This window comes from Haliotis asinina, chromosome 5 (genome assembly GCF_037392515.1).
Source record: "Haliotis asinina isolate JCU_RB_2024 chromosome 5, JCU_Hal_asi_v2, whole genome shotgun sequence".
Lineage (NCBI taxonomy): Eukaryota > Metazoa > Mollusca > Gastropoda > Lepetellida > Haliotidae > Haliotis > Haliotis asinina.
The window spans coordinates 10,092,213-10,115,921 of NC_090284.1; the positions used below are offsets into that span (position 1 = coordinate 10,092,213).

Consider the following 23,709-nt stretch of genomic DNA (forward strand, 5'->3'; position numbering starts at 1 on the left):
TTTGTGAAGTACAACACTGCATGAAACATTGTTTCAGGTTTATGGCAGAGTGTCACATATTGTCATGCTGATGACATAACATTTTTTATTTCCCCAAATATCCAAGACATGAAGGTAATGTAAGGCAAGACATCAGTAGGTCTCCAAGATGTATGTCAACTAGATATTTCTGTCTCAAAGAACAACAGATGTAGGTTTATTAAAGAAACATTTATTCATGATGGTAAACAAACTTTTTTTTTTTAACTGTAACAATACATGGCCATACCATTGTGCAACTTCCTTACCTGATGAGTATTTATATATATGTCTACAGATGCTGCAGCAGTTCAGATGAACTTAACACTCCACATGCAATATACAAGGGATATGGTGTATCCACACATGATGATTGAAACAATGTTCAACTATGTTCATTGGTGACATATTGATGCTATTTACTTGAGAGAGACCAAGTCATACAGATAGTGTTTCAGCTGAACACATGTACAAAAGTCACTAATTTCCGTCATGGTGTATCTGGCAAAAACCTTCCACATTACAGTGTATTGTATTCTCCAGTGTGTATGTGATACATAGTGCATGGCATAATTGTTCTTCAGAGTTTCTTTAGTGAATAAAGTAACAAGTACAGAAAGTGAGTCAAGCAATATGTGGTTGACTGTGTCTTGAACAGAGATGCTTCTGTCCGGGCTGTACAGCTGGACAACAGAAGTCTAGGCAATCTTCAGCCCAGCAATGCCACGCTCCAGAGACTGTGAGGGAAGCATAAGTATTTACTTGCTACATACAATAACAAAATACAAAGAACAATCTGGATGTCACAGTTTCCATGTTCACAACTAGTATATCAAACTCCAAAAGATGTATAATTACTTTCGGTGAATCAAAGAATGTTGTTCGGACTCAGATACATGTTCAACATTATTCCATGATTTGACTCTTAGTAAACACAGATCACAACTCCATCTAGAAAATTAAACGCCAAACTTTGGTGTGAACCTATAGCAATATCCACCTGGACACTCCATGGCCACCATTGTGAACAGATATAGTGACATGATTTGTTGCTCATGCCACTCGGAATCTGATTTGGCTTGTAGCTCTCTGACAACTGATACTACCACAGCATCATGGCTGGCTGTTGTTTAATGACGCACTAACCAATATTCCAGCTATATGGCGGTGGTCTGTAAATAATCAAGTCTGGACCAGACAATCCAGTGACCAACAGCATGAGCATTAATCAATGATGACATGTGTCAACCAAGTCAGCGAGCATGACCACCTGATATTGTTAGTCGTCTTTTACAACAAGTATGGGTTACCGAAGATCAATTCTAACCCAGATCTTCCCAGGTCATCATGACACATAGAATGTTTTACTTGAATACTATTTGGCCAGTTTCCTGTCTGACATCCAATATAACACTTGGAGACAGTTTCATTACATAATGAGAGTCCTTGACAAAGATCATGTACCTTACATCAGTTGTAAGAGGTCATAGGTTAAGATTACATATCCAGATACACAAGTGCCTCCCACTGTCATAAAATACAACAAAGCATATTCCAGTATCACAGGTATGCTCATTGACCTTAAGAGCTGGCTGATGTCACTATGTGATAACATGGCATACCTTCAAGTCCCAGATAATGATGTTGCCGTCCACACCAGATGTGGAGATCTTGGTACAGTCAGACTTGGTCCCAGCAAAGATGCTGACTTGACTGTTGAGGCAGAGAATAACGCTCCATATACAACATGAGATACATACACTAACTACAACAGTGAATATGCCTCTTTATACAGTAGCAGGGAATACACTTGCTGTACTGATATATATATATATATTTTCCTAAAATAAACTAGCCTTTAAAATAAAATCATGAAAATGTAAATTTTAAGGGCTGAGCTTATCAACAACTGGGTCTGCAGCTGTCTGTTCAGCATATCTAATATGTTAAACTACAAAGAAAACTCACAAGGAGTTTACGCTGTTGTAATGATAACGAATGAAGACCTGATGTAAGAAGTTGTGTATAATTTCTTGTATTCTAGATACTAGGACTGTGTACAACATTTTGGTATCCAGCAATGAATGCGACTAACTTACGTGATGGTGTTCTGGTGCTGAGTCTTCAAGTCGCTAGAGAAGTCGTCAGTTGTAGCCTTCTTCTCTAAATTCTTGAAGCGGTTCATAGCACTGAAACAAAAACAACAGGCTTGGAACACAATTCTACGTGTCATTTACCATTAGGAAACTATCATGCGAGAGGGTGGAACAGTGTTGCATGTAATACATGTCACAGTGTTGCTATGTTTCATGACTGATTGACTGTGCTACACTTATACCACTGACTTAACACAGTGTATTTAGCATCCTCTCCATTGAATATGCTACAGTTATACTACTGACTTAACACAGTGTATTTAGCATCCTCTCCATCGACTGTGCTACAGTTATACTACTGACTTAACACAGTGTATTTAGCATCCTCTCCATTGACTGCGCTACAGTTATACTACTGACTTAACACAGTGTATTTAGCATCCTCTCCATTGACTGTGCTACAGTTATACTACTGACTTAACACAGTGTATTTAGCATCCTCTCCAGTGACTGTGCTACAGTTATACTACTGACTTAACACAGTGTATTTAGCATCCTCTCCAGTGACTGTGCTACTTTCTCCATCCACTGTGCTACAGTTATACTACTGACTTAACACAGTGTATTTAGCATCCTCTCCAGTGACTGTGCTACTTTCTCCATCGACTGTGCTACAGTTATACTACTGACTTAACACAGTGTATTTAGCATCCTCTCCAGTGACTGTGCTACAGTTATACTACTGACTTAACACAGTGTATTTAGCATCCTCTCCATTGACTGTGCTACAGTTATACTACTGACTTAACACAGTGTATTTAGCATCCTTTCCAGTGACTGTGCTACTTTCTCCATCCACTGTGCTACAGTTATACTACTGACTTAACACAGTGTATTTAGCATCTTCTCCATTGACTGCGCTACAGTTATACTACTGACTTAACACAGTGTATTTAGCATCCTCTCCATTGACTGTGCTACAGTTATACTACTGACTTAACACAGTGTATTTAGCATCCTCTCCATTTCTGCTGTTTTGCTTTGAATGCAAGATTTGGCAGAGATGTAGATTTGTTGTCTGGGTTGTTTCCTCGGGTCATTTACTGGATGGATCAATTTGCATGTCTCTACTTGCCATGAACTTATGACAGCAGTCCTTATAAATATTGTATCATGTTGAGATACAGCAGAAAACATGCCACTTCGGTTGGTTGATGGTGATGGTGTCAATCAACATTCTTCAGTCTTTGTGGTCATCCATCAGTCTGTTTCTAGCCATCAGTCACTGTGTCTACCCATAAGTCAGTTTCTAACCATCAGTCACTGAGTCCATTCATCAGTCTGTTACCAGCCATCAATCATTGTGGCCATCCATCTGTCAGTTTTTAGCCATCAGTCACTGTGTCTACCCATAAGTCTGTTTCTAGCCACCAGTAATTTTGTCCATCCATGTCTGTTTCTAGCCATCAGTCACTATGTCTGCCCATCAGTCTGTTCCTAGTCATCAGTCATTCTGTCCATCCATCAGTCTCTTTCTAGCCATCAGTCATTGTGGTCATCCATCTGTAAGTTTCTAGCCATCAGTCACTGTGTCTATCCATCAGTCAGTTTCTAACCATCAGTCACTGAGTCCATTCATCAGTCTGTTACCAGCCATCAATCATTGTGGCCATCCATCTGTCAGTTTTTAGCCATCAGTCACTGTGTCTACCCATAAGTCTGTTTCTAGCCACCAGTAATTTTGTCCATCCATGTCTGTTTCTAGCCATCAGTCACTATGTCTGCCCATCAGTCTGTTCCTAGTCATCAGTCATTCTGTCCATCCATCAGTCTCTTTCTAGCCATCAGTCATTGTGGTCATCCATCTGTAAGTTTCTAGCCATCAGTCACTGTGTCTATCCATCAGTCAGTTTCTAACCATCAGTCACTATGTCCATCCATCTGTCTGTTTCTAGCCATGAGTCACTGTGTCCATCCATCAGTCTGTTTCTAGCCATGAGTCACTGTGTCCATCCATCAGTCTGTTTCTAGCCATCAGTCATTTTGTCCATCCATCAGTCTGTTTCTAACCATCAGTCACTGAGGCCATCCATGTCTGTTTCTAGTCATCAGTCTGACTGTCCTACTTTCTGAGTGTCTGTAACTGACAGTATCACCATTTAGTAAAGTCTAGATTAGTAAAGTCTGGTTATCTAAACATGCTGACATCAACTACAAAACATTCAATCTAAGACATCAATAATGCCTTCCGTCTCATACACATTACTTCACACAATAAAAGAGTAATTCATGCCAAGGTTATCAATCTATTTCAGTTATACAACCCTGAGTGTATGAAAACACAATAGCACTCATGAACTTTAACCCGAACTGTCCTGTGATTCTGGGGCCACTGATCAACTGTTCCTGCATCATGCATGTATACATATGTACATACTGGTTCTGGAAACAAGGCCCTTAGACTGTCCTAGAATTACCCTCTCCTGCTGAAACTCATGCATCTGAAACGTGGGAACCTCTCACACCCATGTTAAGTGCAATACATGCAAGAGTCTAGACTGTCATGAAAAAAAAAAAAAAAATCTTTTGTATTAAGTGGGTTCTATGTCTTAATGATGTCTCATGTGCTTTTGTAAGGTGCTGGATGTAAGTCCGTCTGTAGCTATCTAACTAGAAACATCTATAAACCAGCACAACTGTGTAATGTATTCTCCACACGAAACAGATACAGCTTGGTCCATTCTTTAATTCCAGCGTCGTGACCTTTACAAAATGGCGATGCCACATGAGACAGACATTCCCAAAATTAACACCTAAGATAAATCAAAACATAACCATCAACAACCCTAAAATGAAATAGGATCACGTTACATGAAGAAGAAAAAGACTACTAACAATACTTCTTATACATTCTTGTGTTAAACTAACACAACATAATGTAACTGACTGGTTGTCTTGGATCAGCTAATACCCAATTAAACAGTATCATTTTCCAGTTCCTCCATTGTATCAAGGCACTAATTATTCTGACATAAAATTGACAATAAAGCTTCTGGAACTGCAAATTCTTGCATTACCAACACACTAGCACTCTCACACTAGCAGTACTCCACATAGGAGTTTAACCTTAAACACAATGATTTACACTTCTGCTGAATACCCTGCATTGTTCAAGACTGAAACTGGTTGTCCCATTTCAATATTGTTCAATTCTACCTCTTCTGGTGCAATATTGCCTAGTATCATCATTCCTAGTGGTCAGTGCACTGTGTCCATTGTATCCATCAGCACCTTGTCTGGCCTCATCAGATATGACTGGCTGCGAAATTCCACTGGAATATTCATCTAGTGCAAACCTCACTTTTCTGGATGTTCCCAGCATCTCGCAAATGGTGCCTGTTTCTTCTTTAAACATTGCCATTTGGAGTTTCTACAATCGGGGCTCACTACACTTAAAAGATATCCTTCCAGGTACCCATCTTTCAAAAACAAAAACAGTCAAAACTTTCTGACCAACACTCAGTGCAGGTAAGTCTTTCACCCCTTTCCTGTTGTGATAGTATTTCTATCTGCTGCTGTCTATCCTGCAATCTATTCATGATTGCATCCCTCTGCGGGTGGTTACTCAGAATCAATTCAAGTAAGTTACCTTGCAGCTTCCGACCATTTAGAATCTCACAAGGTGATGGAATAGTTCTGTCAATAGAGGTTCTTCTGAGACTGAGCAAAGCTACATCACAATCAGTTTTAGACTGCTTTGCCTTGGTAAGACACTGCTTAATACAGTGGAGCTGTCTAAACCGGCACTTATTGAGACTGAAGAAATAATCCCGTTTAGACAATGTGCCAGATTGTAAAGATGATGATGCTGGTTTTGACAGCTTCCACTGTAGTTTGCACCATTTTCTCTGCAAATCCATTACTTGGTGGATATTGCAGACTATATGTAATGCGAACGAAACACCACTGGTCAGCAAAATGCCTAAATTCCGTACTGTCAAACTGTCTACCGCTATCGCTAATAACCTTGCAGGGTATGCCCTGTTTACCAAACAGCTGTTTACAGTAATGTATGACAGCCCTTCCTGTACATTGATGATGTATCATGCACACAACGAATGACTTGGAGTAGTAGTCAGTTATCAACAGATGCTGACATTCATCGAAGTGAAAGAAATGCATGCCAAATGTATACCATGGTCTCTGGGGAATATCATGAGGGTGCAATGTTTCATGTGAATGAGACTTTTAATTCTTGACAAAATTATGCAGTTTTCCAAGAATTCCTCAAGCTCCTTGTTGATGCCTGGCCAGTACATACATGACTTGGCACGGAGTTGACACTTGGCAATGCCCTGATGACCAATGTGCAGTTGCTGTAGTGCCTCATGCCTCATCACAGGTGGTATCAAGATCCTCTCACCTTTCAGCAATATACCATCCTCTACAGACAGCTCATGCCAACAGGACCAAAATGGACGTACAATTTTCTGCACTTTACATCTTCTGGCCATCCGGATATAATAATTGTCTTTAATGCACTATATGTCTGATCTTCTTCAGTTTCCCTGCGGATCATCTCACGCTTTTCAGTTGAGAACTGGCCCTGGTGGATTGTTTTGTCAATGCTAATAGTTGGACCTGGAGACGGATTCTGCCTGGACAACGTGTCTGAGAGAGTCATCTCTTTTCCGGGTTTATATCTAATCTCATAGTCATATTGCTGAAGTTGGAGCATCATCCTCGAGGTGGAGTCGAGGTGGAGTACTGGCTAAATTCTCATGCTGAATATTCTCCAAGGGTTTATGATCTGATTCAACAATGAAATGGCTGCCAAACACAAACCTGTGAAAGACCACAGAAGAAGTTCATGCTCAATATTTGCATATCGCTTTTCAGTGTCAGTAAGCGCCTGCTTGCATAAGCAGTTGGATAGCCATCCTGCATGGCAGCAAGACCTTTCATAGATGCATCAACCTCCACAACCATTGGCTTCTTTGGATCAAAGTAATCTTCAGCTTGTCAAATGTAGCCTTCTATGATTTTGTCCATTGCCATACATTGTCCTTGTGAATCAACATCCTCTATGGTTCTATGAAATCAGCCAGGTTGGGTATGAATGATGACATACAGTGTATCATACCAAGAAACTGCTGAAGCTCAACAGTGTTTGAAGGTGGAGGTAGTTACAAATCTCCTGTACCTTCACTGGATCAAGATGCACACCGTGGACATCAAAAACTTGATTTTCTCCTTTCTTTCACATTTCTCACGATTGAAAATCAGGCCATATCTTGCTGCAGTTTTCATAAGCTGATAAAGATTTTGGTCATGTTCTCAAACTGTCTTTCCATACACAGCTGTATCATCACTGATGCCAATTGTCCCTGGACACTGTTCAAGAATCATATCCATCTTCTCTTGCAAGAAGTCCTGTGAAATCAAGAAGTCGAAGAAACCAGTACCTCCCAAACGTTGTAAGTAGACCAGAGTCATCATCAAGAGTGACACTCCAATAGCCATGTCTGACATCTAGCTTATTGAACAAAGTTGCTCCACTAAACTTGTGTGTTATTTCTTTCAGGGTTGCTGTCTTGTGATATGTTCTCTTAACAGAGTGGTTTAAGTCACTGGGGTCAAGACACACTCTGAGTTTCCATTGTCCTTTCCACTGAATGCACGTGATGGAACCCAATCTGTTGGCTCTTTTACCTTGGAAATCACATTCAAAGACTCCATTTCATCCAACTTAGCCTTCAACTCGTCTTTCAGCTGAATTGGATACTTTCCTGCTGGAAGTATCACTGGTTCAGCATCCTCTTTAAGGGCAATATGACACTTGCCAGGGAACTGACTAATGCCTTCAAGTCTGTGAGGGTATAATTTCTGCAGGGTTTCCTAGTTAGGGATAGGTATTGTCTTGTCCACACTGTGCACTAACTTGTGGGGCAATTTTGGTGTAATCAGATTCAGAGAAAGGGTCAAAGGGAGACCAAGTAGAATAGGACCTCGTGCGTCTTCAACAAAGAATTCAGTGTCCATCAAGTTAAATCCACATGCTAAAGTGATGCTACCATACTGGGGTATGTTTGTACCATCATATGCACTCAATTTGTGGTACCAGATTTGGGAAAACCTGATGCATCAAGGTATTCTGGAAACATCCTCCAGTATATATGAAGTGGAAGTAGATTTCCTTGTGAACCTGTGTCTTCTTTCATGTTATGACTACCTCGACGATTATCGAGTTTCACATCCAAGTTTACTTTCAGCTCATCTACATCATGTTTGGCGACCCCATTAATGAAAGTGGTAGTTTCAAAATGGAAGTGTTCAAAATCTTCTCTCACATAGTCTATATCATGGTGTTTTTAAGTATTTGATGTGGCTTTTTCCTGTAGTTATGCTGTCATAACATGTGGTCACTCCTTCATTGCTGTTGTCCGCTACTCCTCGACATCTACTGTTGTTGCCTATGCTAATCCTCTGGGTTAATACCTCTAATTCTGAACCAAAGTTCACTCATTTGCTTAAATTCTTTAAAAGCCTGACCTTTGTCCCAGTGTGATCAGTCCATACATGGTGATTGCACAGACTGTGACATGGTGATTTTATGTGTGCTTCACTTTTACACTGCACGAAATAATAAATACTTGAACAGTGCGTATGTTGTCTGTCCACTTGGCACATAGTTGAAACAGTGTGCCGACTGGTAAACAGATTGAGTCCAACACACGTCATGCAACCATGGGCGGAATTAAGTCGGTGCTGCATAGGCCTGATCCCAACACTGCTACCATGTTATGTATTCTCCACACAAAACAGATAGAGCTTGGTCCATACTTTAATTCCAGGTTCTTGACCTTTACGAGATGGCGATGCCACATGAGAGACAGACATTAACACAATTAATACCTAAGATAAAGTGAAACATAACCATTGACAAAACCTAAAACAAATAGGATCATATTACAAACTGGTCAACTTTCGTGATGCCATTCATCATGAGGACCTTATGTTTTATTGATGTCTCATGTCCTTTTGTAAGGTGTTGGATGTAAGTTAGTCTGTCACTGTCTAACTAGAAACATCTATAAACCAGCACAACTGGTCAACATCTGTGATGTCATTCCAAATGGCTGCCTGTAGCAGACGGCAGACAAAGTTCATTCTTGAACTTTCGAAGCAAAGTTAGTCCTCAGCTGTCAAAACGGTAACATCTATGGACAAACAGACCAGTGCAACTGGTCAACATTCATAGATATATGATGCCATTAAACATGGCTGCCAGTAGCAGATGGCACACAGTTAATTCTTGAACTTTTCAGAACAAAGTTAGTTTGAGGCTATCTGATTAGTAACATCTATGTACAAAGTGACTGGCACAACTGGTCAACATTACTGGACATATGACGCATTCAACATGGCCGCCATTAGCAGACAGCACACACATCATGCAAGAGATGGCCTACTTGATGATTGACACAGGAGTCTCATCTTCCTCCTCCTGATCAGATCCAGCCTCCGCCTCACTAGGCTCAGGAACTTCCACACTGTGATAACAGCTGACATGTTGAATAATTTGTCATACAAATACTACAGAACAATAGCTTCAGCTATTTATGCTAAACATAATTTTAAACTGTAACAAAGCTATTTAGACTCTGTGGTTGAAAAACAATCCTTATCTCAGACCTGGAGAGACACACAAACAATCCTGGTCTAAAGAAGCTGAGATAAAAGATAAACTTGCCCTGTCCTGACTGGAATACAATCTGGAATGCAGCTGTCCACGCTCTTTGGGTACAATGTACACAATTAAACAAATAATGGAGTCTGACCTGAACAGTTGCCCCCTATGACAAGCATGACCAACTCTGCCCCAGATGGTTCCATGATGGAACTTTGTGACCCATGTAGCTACCTGATTTGGCCGGACTCCTTCTCCTGAGGGATATCCAACTTGCTGACAGTACTCAGTTTGCCACCGTCAGTGTAGGTGAACAGCATTGGGTTGCAGTCATACCCCTATGAAACAACATGACACAACTAGTACATGCTATTGATGAGGAACATATCTAATCTGCATGATCCATCAAGACCTTTTTAATGGAATTTAGTTTAAAAGGAAAGTGAAAAACAAAGTCTGAAAAACACTGGCTGTACTTGTAGTTGATAACCCAAACCCATGGATCTATAGTTTTTTCACAGATAAAATAACTTGTCAAACTGAATCTATTGAAGATCTGAAACTGAATGTATTGAAGATCAAATTCATGATGGAACAAATATTTATCCCAGATGAGTAGTTGTCATGGTTTCCCCATTCCAGTATCTCAGCAAACCCCTTATCATGCTAACCAGCTACAGTACAGGACACATACTTACAGCGCACACAATACTGTTCTCTGTCACCCAGGTGATGCTCATGAAGGGAAGGAAGTTCTCCTTGATACACACCAGTCTGGAATACACATCAGGTAACATTAGCATCATCCTCAACATCAACATCCACTTCACTGTGCTTAACATAGGACAGATGTTTGCCACTAATTAGTACGGTAATGTTCCCAGCCACTAAAGGAGAATGAAATATTTATAACACATTTACTACTTTCATATTTTTTGGGTCACATACAAGATGCCAGAAATGACTGGTGTTATAATTGAAGACATCAGGTGCAATGTTTTATGAGATGATAAAGTCAAGGTCTCCCGAATCGACAGTGGTCTGCGTAATCCACACTTGTAGGCTGTCATCAGATTTGAAGACATTTGGTAAAAACAGTTCGTGAGATATCACATTAACAAGAGTTTGAAAGGTTGTCCAAAAGTAGTGATGAATTTGTTTATAAGGTCAAGGTCACCTAAATCACGATATCCACTTTGCTGTGCCATATATCAAATACATGTATGAAAACAAGACTACATTAGCCCAGTTCACAGAGCTCTCTCAGCACTACAATAGCTCTAAATTGTATCATTCTTCTACAGTGAAGAATATAGCAATAAGTATAGCCTTAATATCTCTTTGTGAACCCTAACAGCCACCTGTACAAACATGTTGTCCAAATATCATACATACTCCGATCCCTTGGTAGAATCCACAACAGAGATGCTGGAGTCATGTCCGACCCAAGCAAGGCGATCACCACTAGGAGAGAAGGAGACGGAGTGCACCCAGCCACCTGTCAGACACAGGCGCAGGGTTACCATAGTATCAGCACGCGTAACATATGGGTGATAAACCCCATAACAACCCAAGGTAAGCCTGATATAGCTAGAACACAATGCTGACTAGGCACAAAAAACACTTCATACTTCCCTTGAATGTGCACTGAGAAAGTGTAATCCCCTATATATCATGTTACTTTCTTACTTTCTTCATTTGGAAAACCTTTACGGACAAAAACATGTAATATATGCATCTTACTTCCACCATGGTTCCATTACAATGGTGAAACATTTGAAAACCAGAAAACATAAATGATTGTTCTCAAAATATCTCTCATTTTTCTGATAAAATCATTTCCAGAAATATTAAGTTAAAAATCATAAGCAGTGAAGACATCTTTTCAGGTGTGAGAGTAGCAATGAAAAGCTGAGGATATATCAACTGGTAATGTTATACTGATAATTCTCTCTGTTGTTGCACATGAGTAGGTGAACTGGGCTAACATTGCTTAGAACATGGTATTTCGGTTAACCCAGGCATGTCTGCATGGTGTATGAGGAAGCCCCAAGTGATGCAGGCCTTAGACAGTCACCACTTCAGTGAAACACATAAGCACTGACAAGGTCCTGGTGAAGCTTCAGACAATCTGGGCAACTTCAGATTCCATGATCAATGGGTTTGGGTGTACCCAAGGGACACAACTCTGCACATGAAGAGGTTAAGAGTAAGGAGATGCTTGGCAGTATTTGTTCTCACTGAAGAAAAAGAAAATGACCCCAACATGGATCATCTTAAATAGACAATTAATTTGTGTGAATACATGCTGTTAGCTCATGCAGTGTTTCAATTAGAAAAGTGCGCCAGTAAATGTTTATGCAGGGAGATCAGCACTGTATACCATTTAATTTGTGTAATACTGAGGTGTGACTTCACAGACAGAAGCAGCAAGAATGGTGTCCTATCAATATTGTACTGAGAGTGTCAATGTGACTATCATTCCCTGTAGTACAAGTATATGCAGTTTATCAATCAGTTCTTGGATAAGTCAATAGAAAGGAGCGAGCATTATGCAAATATATTGAAAGTGGTTGTAATAAAATGGCCAAACTTACTACCAGTCTCTGCAATGAATATCCCAAAAATAAAATTAAGTGTGAAAAAAAGCAGATAAACTAAACAAAAAACACATCAACATCACATGCATGTAATTAATATTTATCCTCATATATTACCCATCAATACAGACACACAAGGAAGTATCTCTCTTCCAGTAACAATAACCCTTAATATTCTTGTCAACTCTAAACACAGCCATCCTTATTACTTGGAAAATATTCTAAGGATCTGCATTCATTTGACACTAGTAATATATCAGAGAGGGGATGTGGCAGAGGGGTTAAACTGGGCACAAAGTTTAAAAGAAACACAACTTAACTTTTTTGCCACATTGCTAAACAGAAGACCTAAACATAAACGCTTACTTTTATGCAATTTCATGTTTTCAAAACTTGCATTTCTGTAGCTGTTCATAATAGAATTGTCCCATATTATGCTGACCACAACACTACCATATCCTGACATTTTAAAAAACAATTTTAACTAGTACTCCAGCTAGGTGACTGTGACTTGTAAATGGTTCAGTCAAGACCATTGACTGACATAATGAGCATGCGCAATAGTGAGGATACAATGTCTCAAAGTCAACAAGCAGAGAGTCCAACCACTTGACTCACTAAGTCCCTTCCAGTGACCAGCACAGATTGCCTGATTCTTGCATGGAATTTTACAAGGCTTACAACTGGTGAGTACAGTATGTTTGTACACTACATACAGCAATATTACAGCAACATCACACAATATTCACACAATGTCTCTACAGGAGGAATCAAACCTAGAGTCTCATGTACTGAGGGAACACTTAAACCACTTGGCTACCCTACTATTCTTTTTCAACCGGTGAGCAAAAATCAAATATGGTCAGACTTGATGAAGTAGCAGGTAGTACAGGTTGGAAGCCTATTTCAATATCTGCATTCTGCTCATGTTTGTACTGAGACTTTTTTGAATCGTGATTTGTATGCTTAATTAAACAACTTTCAAAACTGACACTGTAATATTTTGTAATTGCCAGAGTTTCTGTCATTTTTCAATTTTAACAATGTTCAAGTGGCACTGTAATTTTAAATCTAAATAAAATAAATCTAAATACAGATGTATCACTCAGCTGTTTTGATTCAGTGCTGGGAGCCTTGGCATATTTATTTTCTGAGTACGCTTTTTGTTGTACAGATAACATTCTACACTTTTAACCTCAGTCATGTCACCAATCACCAAACACATGCAGACACACAGAAGCATGCATGTTGTAAAGGGATTTACCTCCTCCATTAGAGAACTCAGCCAAGTTGGCCCCCCAGGGCATCTTCGTCCCCCAGGAGCATGGGCCTGGCTTCTTGTCCACCTCCTTGATGTAGCCAGAGAACACCCTGGAAGCAGATGTCAGGTAAAGTGTATCATTTTGTAAGATCTCAGCAGTTGTCAGGTAAAATGTACACTCTTGAAAGATCTGAGCAGTTGTCAGGTAAAGTGTACACTCTTGTAAGATCAAATAGTTGCCAGGAAAAGTTATCCTCTTGTTGCAAGATCTAAGCAGTTGTCAGGTAAAGTGAGTGAGTGAGTCAGTGAGGTTAGTTTTGCGCCGCAATCAGCAATATTCCAGCTATATGGCAGCGGTCTGTACATAATCGAGTCTGGACCAGACAATCCAGTGATCAACAACATGAGCATTGACCTGTGCAATTGGGAACTGATGATATGTGTCAACCAAGTCAGCGAGCCTGACCATCCGATCCTGTTAGTCACTTCTTACGACAAGCATAGTCGCCTTTTATGGCAAGCATAGGCTGCTGAAGGCCTATTCTACCCCGTGACCTTCACAGGTCGTCAGGTAAAGTGTATATTCTTGTATGATTATAGTTGTCATCAGGTAAAGTGTACACTTGACCTCACAATTGTTGTCAGGTAACGTGTGCGTTCTTGTAAGATCTAAGCAGTCAGTTAAGGTGCATTCTCTTTTTCTCTGCCCAATTTACACATAGATTGTAGCAAAATGACCAAGTCTTGGCTAAGTTAGGAAACTACGGTCACTTGTGGAACAGGGCTTTAGACATTTCAAGATGCCAGAGATTACTTATAAGCACTGACTACCTATTATCATGACTGTGGCACTCACCCTAGTGCCCCTCATAACAATTCTGAGGAAGACGGTCTTTGGATTAAGATCTAAACCACAGATAATCATTCATTGTTCATTGGTGCATGTTGCTGATCTTGTGAACTGAGGGCCAGTTCCCATCTTGAAATCTCATGCAGCTGAGTAATAGATACTTCAATATACAGATTATACCAACAGATCACTGGTACTGGTGTGCTCTTATTGACACCGTCACCTGATGTCTTGATATGCACATCATGCACCTTGTAAAACCCATCATACAAAGCTAACACAGGTATCTCATAAATATCTGAAGTGTAGTTACCATGGCTACAAGTAAATGTGTTACCTGGCCTTGAAGTCGGAGGAGCCGGCAGCGATCAGCACATTGTTAGCATGCCAGTCCAGGCTGTGGAAATCAAACCGATAGTCAGTCCTACATGATAATTACACAAGTCAATCATACCTGTCAATCACACACAGGACTTCAATAAGTCCATCGTACAAGCAGTCCTAACAAGTCAATCATACATGTCATGCTAAAGCCTTCATACAAATAGTTTGACAAATAAATCATACATATCTGTCAGGCCATACGGACAAGCCATCACAAAAGTGAACACAAAATATTGGGTGCTTGTTGCACACAAGATAGTAAAACAAGCACATTACATAAATGCAGTAACTGATTTCATACAATTCCAGGTATGCATTGAAGGATTATCTGTTAAACAGGTAGTTACACAGGTTGTCAAGATTACCAGTACTCACTTTGAGAAATAAACATGGGGAAATCGATTTGTTTCAATGCATTTGATTGGCTAGTCATGTTGACCTACCATGTGACAGTGGACCTGATTGGCTTCTTGATGTGCTTGCTGACCCACCAGTTGTTGTCCTCCTCGTAGTACGACACAGAGATGAGACGAGCACCGCTACCCACGGCAAACTTGTTCTCTGGGGAGGAAGAACATATAATAGAGAGTTCATACCACTTTCACTGTATGTCAGTTGTATCAATAAAGGAAGCATACAGGCCCGACGATCAGTAGATAGAAGCTGACACAGCAAAGGAGGATTGAAGGATTATCATAAATTACATGAAATGTGTTCTACTACTGATACAAGACAATGAACACATGGGTGTAGTACAACAATATGCATATTACTCCCTTAATGAACTTCAAAACAAATGGGGACAATGACCTAGCGCGGTGATTAAAGTATTCCCTCATCACACTGAAGACCCTGATTTGACTCCCCACATGGGACGACGTGTGAAGCCCAACTTTTGTGTCCCCACTGTGATACTGCTGGAATATTGCTAAAAAATAGTGTCAACCTAAGACATAGCTGACAGGCTCAGCACACTGTAAGAACCTACTGATTTCCATACATTGCATTATGGTTCTGTCATTGCAAGTAGTAGCCATTGATCTCACACAATTTGATCTGCCAATATTGCTAATATTAGTGTCAATCTGACAATATGTCACATTATCTTTTTTCCATGGTTGCTAAAGGAACTCACTCACTCATGGTTTCTAAATGTTTGAGGCACACTAAAAAACAAGTATCATTAACTTTTCTGAAAATGCTAAGCTGATTGCCATCAGTGCAGCATTCTTCTTTTTGAATAATATCCACTTGTTTTTCATGACACAGATAATGAGCGTGACACAAAAATGCAATTTGACTGGCCATGCCACATCCAACTTGCTGTAAAACTAGGACACTCTATACATTCGTGAATTGTCACACCTCATGAATTTGATTAATCACTCCAACAATTTGAATGCGGGCTATCAATTTGATGGGCCGACCTCTGTATGTCCGCCTGAAAACTCACTCAAACTGAACTCACACGCAAGATATACAGCAACATATTTCCAACATCACGAATTTTGTAAGCCCTGATAACATAGAATATCCCTTTAATTGAAGAAGCCAACTGCCTACACTTGCCCACCTGACTGACAAAGTCCTGCCTACTCACCTAGTGGTGACCACTGGATTGACAAAGTCCCGCCGACTCACCTAGTGGTGACCACCTGGCTGACAAACTCCCACCTACTCACCTAGTGGTGACCAATCAACTGACAAAGTCCTGCCTACTCACCTAGTGGTGACCACTTGACACAAGTGGCAGCCCGGTTGATCCTCAGAATCACCAGCATCGGCTTCCATTTCCCGTTACTCTCCAAGCTCCACACATAAGCATTACGGTCCTGGAGCAGGGACAAATGTCAGCTTTGCCTAAAAGGTTTTACATGATGCCTAATGCCTGTGTATTTTGTAAAAACAATTTTGTAGAAGTACTCCCAAAGGGTTTTCACAGAGTCAAATGACTTCAAAATAGATTTGATTTAATCACTAAAACTCCATTTTTCTAAATCTATGTAAATCTCAATAATGGCATCTAAAAATGTTCACAGCTAATAAGTTAATGGTAAGTTAATCGGTTTTACAAACTGCAGAAATTGTATAGCAACTGGAAAAAAAACAGCATAAGACAGGTATCTTTTCAAAGAGTTAATCCTCAATCACAAACAAGTTTATGGTACTCACTGCTCCGCATGTGACAATACGGTTGCTGTTGGGAGCCCAGTCAATGCCGGTGACTCTCTGACCATGTTCGGTCAGCGTATCGGCCAACTGCCACTTGGTGCCAGCCTGCTTGTAAATCTTCACCTCAGGACTTTTCTGTGACAAGACCAGGCCTGGAGAAACAATGACTAGATCAGTGGCCAGGATATGTGTCATGAGTGGATCAAGGTGTGTCATAGCAAGAAAGTCTGTCATGACAGAATCAGTTAGGACATTGAGTACTGATACTAATTACTTTACCCTTCTGATTTTCCAACACAGTATGTTTATCTCCACTCTACCATAACCAAGATATTAAGATTAAAAACAATACATACTGGAAACTCAGAGCTGTATAACATGATTTTTACCTCTGTATGACTTTGATTAACCAATCGCAATCCAGTATTAACTGAAGTCAAGGTAAAATGTGTAATAAAAGTGAATGAATGTGTGTGATCTATGGGGCCATACATGACATGATTGGATCAATGTGTGGCATGACTGCCATGTACAACCATTCTCTTTGATACAATTTATTGCATGTATGATCCACAAAATAAAAAAACCCACATGAACGTCCTTATTATGTTAAAAAAATCATCAAATGGAATTTGACAAAATATCAACTAATGTTTGTTCCTATTAACGATAAAGTCATTCACTTCTTCAAGTACATAAACATGTATACCTTTGCGATCGCCGCTGAAGGCATGGCATGTCACAGGCTCCATTCCAAAGTTGTGTTTTTCAGACATGGTTGCTTTTTTCTGAACAATGGTTTACGAAATCTGAAATAACAATATCATTAGATGTATAACTGATGTTGTTTATAGTATGAATATTGAGCCTTTGCAGCACACAATTAAAATTCTACACTCATGTCAATGGTCAAAGATACACATGAATAAAATTATCAAAAGTTCGCATTATTCTAGCTTTATAGCGATTGTAAACAATCAAGTCTGTACTAAACAGCTGAATATTTGAACAATGATATATAGAACAAGGCTGCAATGACATCCATTAACTGAGTCACTGAGCCTGATGCTGATGTCACCTTCTACAACCCAGATTTCAATACAACCATCATTTGAAAATTATGCCATGATCATGATAGTGCCGCACACATATTACAATGAATAAAGCTGCACGTCACACAATTATAGCTTTGGAGCTCATTTAGAATTCAGCACAACAACTTTGCATGAGGACATTCTCTGCTGTAGGTCACATGTCACTGAAACAGGCAACTACAGTATACTCTGTCTAATTTGGACTTTCTTTGGGCCGTCAAGAAAGTCCGAATTAGACCGAAGTCCGGATAGTAGAGTATTGGGTTAAAAAATGGAGTTACGTCCCTTTCCTTGACAGATACATGTACACATATGACAAATACAACTGGAACACAGTCAAACAATTCATTTCTTTTTATTGACATACATGAACTACTTAAAGAAATCTGTCAGCAAGGATTGAGAACTGGTTATCATCTTTTGTTTGATGACCATATTTTCAGTGACAGACTCAAGATGTGCGACATTGTGAAGCATATGTTCATTTTTCACCATGGCAAAATGTTTGATCTCTCGGAACATTTTTAAGACTTGTGCATACGTTAGGTCTTTGACTGGTGGCTCATCATCAACACCTGCATCATCACAATCCTCTATATATTTCGCATCGTCAGTAAAACTTGTCATTTTCCCATTCCTTGTCATCTCGGTCTTCCGTTGGAATATCTGCATTGCGGTCAACAAAGTCTTGAGCTGTACAGGCTGTGTTTGCCATGTTTGCAACAAGCATTGTCAACAGAATGTCATCATCCTCACTGTCACTATCAGGATTAGAACCACAATCAATGGAAAATCCACATGCACCAAAACACTTGGTGACTGTCAAACTCGTAGTTTCCTGCCACGAAGTATGAATCCATTGCACAGCATCCAACATGGTGATTGATTTCGCAAGTTCAGTAGCACTCTCACGATCGTCAATATGTGACAGCAAAGATTTCATTAACAGCTTCCTCTAACGATGCTTGAAAGGACGGATAATGCCTTGGTCAAGTGGCTGAGAACAGATGTGATTTTTGGTGGGAGATACTTCACGGTCACATTGCTAAGACACAGGTCATGACGGTGTGATGGTGCACTGTCAATAAAAAGTAGGATCCGCCTCTTTTGTTTCTTCATCTGTTTGTTACTTTTGGTTCAACCAATCAGTGAAGAGATAGGATGTCATCCACGCCTTTTTATTGACTCTCCAAAAATCTGGAAGTGTCTCTTTCTTGACACTCTTAGAACAACGTTGATTGTCTGATTTTCCTATTACGAGAGATTTCAGTTTTTCACTACTTGCTCTGCAACACAATAACACAGTCAGTCTTTCCTTTGACACTTTTCCTCCTTTTGCTGCTGTCTTTTTCTCAGATAATGTCTTGTCTGGTAAAGCTCTAAAAAATAACTCAGTTTCATCACAACTGAACACGTCTTCTGGATTATAGTTGCCCATGATTGATGGGAGTCAGTCTTTAAAATCATCCACAACGTCTTCCTCTACATCAGCACACTCGCCACTCACTTTAAATTGCTTTATGTTGTATCTTGTCTTCCAAGAGGTCAGCCAACCTTCCGAAGACTTGAAGTTTTCAATATTTAGTTCAATGGCAAACTGCATGGCTTTTTCTTTCAGTACTGGTCCTGTCAGCTGTATGCTTTTAGTTCATGCACGTACGAACCATTCATGCAAATCGAGTTTGATATCTTCGTATTTATCCTTGTTTAGTCTCTTTCTGTCGGCTGCAATATTCATCTCAAACTGTACCTTGTACTCATCCCTATTCTTCAAAATATTGGATGCAGTTTGCTTACGTATCTTGTACTTTTCAGCCAAGTCTTTCTGAAGGGGTTTGGGAAGAGTTTCGGAATCTTCAATCAACTTTACCTTTGTGCCAAGCAACGACTCAATTCGACAATGTTTCATTGGTCGGTCCGCTATTTTAGCATGTAATGGTCATGTCAGACGATTGAAATCTTTAAACAGGTGTTGAGAGTGACACTGAGTAGACATCATCATCTCAGTAATAACCGGGGTTAATGTCATTTGCCAATAATCAACGTAAGTGCCGCTAAGTGCCGCTAATTGGCTGGCTGTCAGTTATACTCAGTTAAGATTATAGGGTTTGTTTTCATAGTACCTTAGTCTGTCGGGCCGAGACTTCAGTCCGAGATCCGACATAGAGAGAGTCCGGATAATAGAGAGATGATTTAATGATAATATATATTATTGAATTCAGGACCGTAATCTCAGACCGATTTTCAGAGATATCTGAGATAAAAAGAGACCGAATTAGACAGAGTACACTGTAGTTTGTGCGAACCAGTTGGACACGAACCTGCGACCTTCGTTTTGTTAGCCTGACAGCTAACCTACTGAGCTACATCCACACTGTAGCATATTGTATAAATTTAGCTAATCAAGACTGTGACGTCACGGAAATGAAGGGAAAGAGTTGAATATGTTACAGAAAATTACACAGGCTATGGGTAGACTTGCTTTTAATCTATGGGCAGTTGCTGAATGGCCCCGATACAATTTGGCACACTCATCCTATTCTGTAATCTACAAGATACCATGAGGTGTGGAATGACCTGATATGGCCCGAAGTGAAAACAGTTGTTGATGTCAGATGTCAGACGTCTATTTCACAGTGCATGCCTAGTGACAGTACGAGGGTGAGTTAGACTTTGAAACATTACTGAACATATGTAGTAGTGAAAGTGGCTTGGGTGCAAGTTCCAGGCTGATTTCCACATCTGCCGCAACTACTGGCTAGAGACCAATTATCGCCATGTTTATGCAGTTTTTAACAATTTGCTCCATTATTTCTTAACAGAATGAAATAGAATTTGTCTTGATGATAGATCAACTATTCACTGATGTTTTCTGATTGTTTACAGTTGCCGATTGTGTTTCTCTGAAACGGGCTAAACAGGAAGCGCGGTAGTGTAGATTGTACTTTCCTAAGGCCAGTTATCCCATTTCTGTATTTTTCATGCTATTCACCTAATTTGACAGAAGCTTGGTGATAAAACTATTGTGTTTCAAACCTTGACATACTGAAGAAATTTCATAATTGGAATTTGTTTACAAAAAAGAAATTTAAAATCCACAACTTATGTCTTATAACTGTGAATGTTGACGGGTGCTGATATAAGCTGATGGGAATATGGAGGTGTCATCGCGGGGTTGAACTTATGAAAGTTGACATTTCGAGTGGTAGTTTGCAATATTCGCAATGTTTGTTTTCTCAGGGAAAACGAAAAGATAAAGGTGAAAATTAACAGCTATATTTTGTCAGTATCGTCTGGGTGGTATCTGTCGAGTCCATAAAACAGATATGGAAAATTGGGTCAATTCAAAGTTTAGTGATTGAATGTTTGCATTATGGGTATGTTCAGACAAATTAAAATCTGCACTTTTTATGGACTGAATTGTGAAGTCATAGATTCACAACACAGCCAAGATGATTTCCATTCAATTCTCATCATTTATGAAATTTCATGTCAATACACTAATGGTCATGTGACATACCCCGAAGTGTTGGGGTCTCATCTTCCGAGGGATTCATATTTGTAACATCAACAACATGAAATTCTCACAGTAATTTAACTCTAGTAACCTATCGTTTTTTGAATGTGTCAATGTGTAAAATACTACAGAAGTACAAGTAAAAACTGTCTGCGCAAGCGCTACAGCCAGGTGTTGGAATTAATTGGTACGCTGCGGTAACTGATCGTTAGCCAGTGCTGGAAACCTGCAACATCATTGGGCTTCTGTAATGAAAACTGACATAGCTGGTAGAGATGAAACATCACTAAGCGGAGCTTATACGCACTCGCTGGGCTTGAAGACCTAGTTGCTATGCCGGCGTCATAGGGCATTGCTTCAAGAATAGGATTTAGAACAAGATCACTTACAGCTACCTAAAAGAGTAGTATGACGTCTTTTTAAAGTTTGTGGTGCTGTATTCCAAAGGTAGGCCATAACTTCTATGTCTGTTTCAAAGAATCAAGCCCCCCAAAATATTGTACCTATTTACGATTATTAAATGTTACAAGTAACCCATCAATATGTCTCAAATCTATAAGCAACTTATCATCATGAACATTTATCAGGAAACTTCCTCAACACCAGGAAGTGAGAAAGGTGTTAACCACAAGCTAATTTTAAGTCCAAGCAATGGACGGTCATTGTGAGTTGTTTAGCTTTAATCATAAGGTTTGAGTATTAAAACCAGTCTGGCAACACAAGAAGACAAATACCTACATCAGTAGATGTCTCAGGATCGAGACTAGGGCTGAGGAACATCACTTGAGACAAGTTGAGTCACCGTCGGAAAGTGTGACTACGTCGATCTAGATTGAAACCTCTTTGCATGATGAGAATTTTTCTTTTCAAATGATATCGATCTGCTCTACAAGTACATGAAATGCTTAGTTTCGCTTACCTGTACGAAGTGTATATATGAAGAAAAAGGTAGAGAATCCGCGGACTGGTCAGTCTACACGAATCCCCTTGCAAGAAACAGGAAGTAAACCACGCCTTCACGTGATAACCTCCCTTGAAATGCAATAACTGGGTTTCAGTCTTTCTACGCGACCGAGGCGTCGGGTAAACTGGGCCTAGTCTCTCATGTCGCAATACACCTAGCCTTGCTGAACGTTAGCGCGCGCAAAGGGATCCGGGAACCAGCTTAAGGCGTGAGTGTATGCTGGGGCCCGTCTCGCATATCGCAATATACGCATGGTGGCGCGCGCAAATGGAGCGAGGAAGTAGTTTAGGCGTTAGGGATGCTGCGCAAACGAACAGTGGAACTAGTTCATTGCAAATGTCGCCCTTTTCACTGTTTTCATTGACTTTTAATCTGTAGGATGGTTTGGTGAATGTATTTATAATATTTATTTCTAATATTTTTAATATTTCAATGGAAATGCAACATTTTTTATCCTACATTAAGTTATCGATACATGGTTCCATAGAATAATATTTTTTCACCATAAACTTTATTCGAACTAGAGTAGCGTTTCAAAGACAAAACAAAAGGCGAGAATAAAGATTCTCTCTCTCTCACACACACACACATTATACTGTAATAGTATACAAAGACGAACCCAGGCCTAAACAGAACAAGTCTGTTGATCAATAACACCATAACTGTCAAAAACACCATAAAAGGATAATAAAGTGATCATAACAATCTATCATTTATATTATGATTTTGTATGTACTGTTACTTTATCACCAATGGCGGCTTGTCGGAATAAATATTTAACTGATATTTGTTTTCATCTGTTCCAAGAAGCCTTAAACCAAATCCCTGTGGACGTAAGTCCTTCGTTAGAGAAAAAGCTCATCCATATGAGTGTTCATTTTTTATTTGATAATTCTCGGATATTTGATTTACGCAATCAAACCGCTACCGAAAACCAGCCAAAAACGCATTATCATCAACAGGTCAAGACATCAAGGAAGAACGATAGTGAAATAATCTTACCGCAATTTAAACCCCGATGAAAGGGTTATTGAGACAGATGTCCAACACTATCGAGGTTTAT

General features: G+C 39.7%; 1 protein-coding gene across 2 annotated transcripts; it reads right to left on the reverse strand.

The window, feature by feature from the left end:
- Nucleotides 1-195: 195 nt before the first annotated feature.
- Nucleotides 196-22,724, reverse strand: LOC137283353 (actin-related protein 2/3 complex subunit 1A-like). Of its 2 annotated transcripts, XM_067814815.1 has the most exons (14): nucleotides 22,602-22,711; nucleotides 17,781-17,880; nucleotides 17,072-17,223; nucleotides 16,623-16,731; nucleotides 15,343-15,460; nucleotides 14,853-14,912; nucleotides 13,669-13,775; nucleotides 12,402-12,410; nucleotides 11,200-11,302; nucleotides 10,503-10,578; nucleotides 10,039-10,142; nucleotides 2,118-2,207; nucleotides 1,641-1,731; nucleotides 196-755 (listed from the first exon to the last, which is right to left on the reverse strand). In XM_067814815.1, the coding sequence occupies exons 2-14, from the start codon at nucleotides 17,845-17,847 to the stop codon at nucleotides 717-719; spliced, it is 1,125 nt and encodes a 374-aa protein (XP_067670916.1). In that variant the 5' UTR covers nucleotides 17,848-17,880; nucleotides 22,602-22,711; the 3' UTR covers nucleotides 196-716. The 2 variants fall into 2 exon arrangements, with proteins under 2 accessions (XP_067670916.1, XP_067670917.1); XM_067814816.1 differs by lacking the exon at nucleotides 12,402-12,410 and having other exon boundaries at nucleotides 22,602-22,724.
- Between the last annotated feature and the right edge of the window lie 985 nt (nucleotides 22,725-23,709).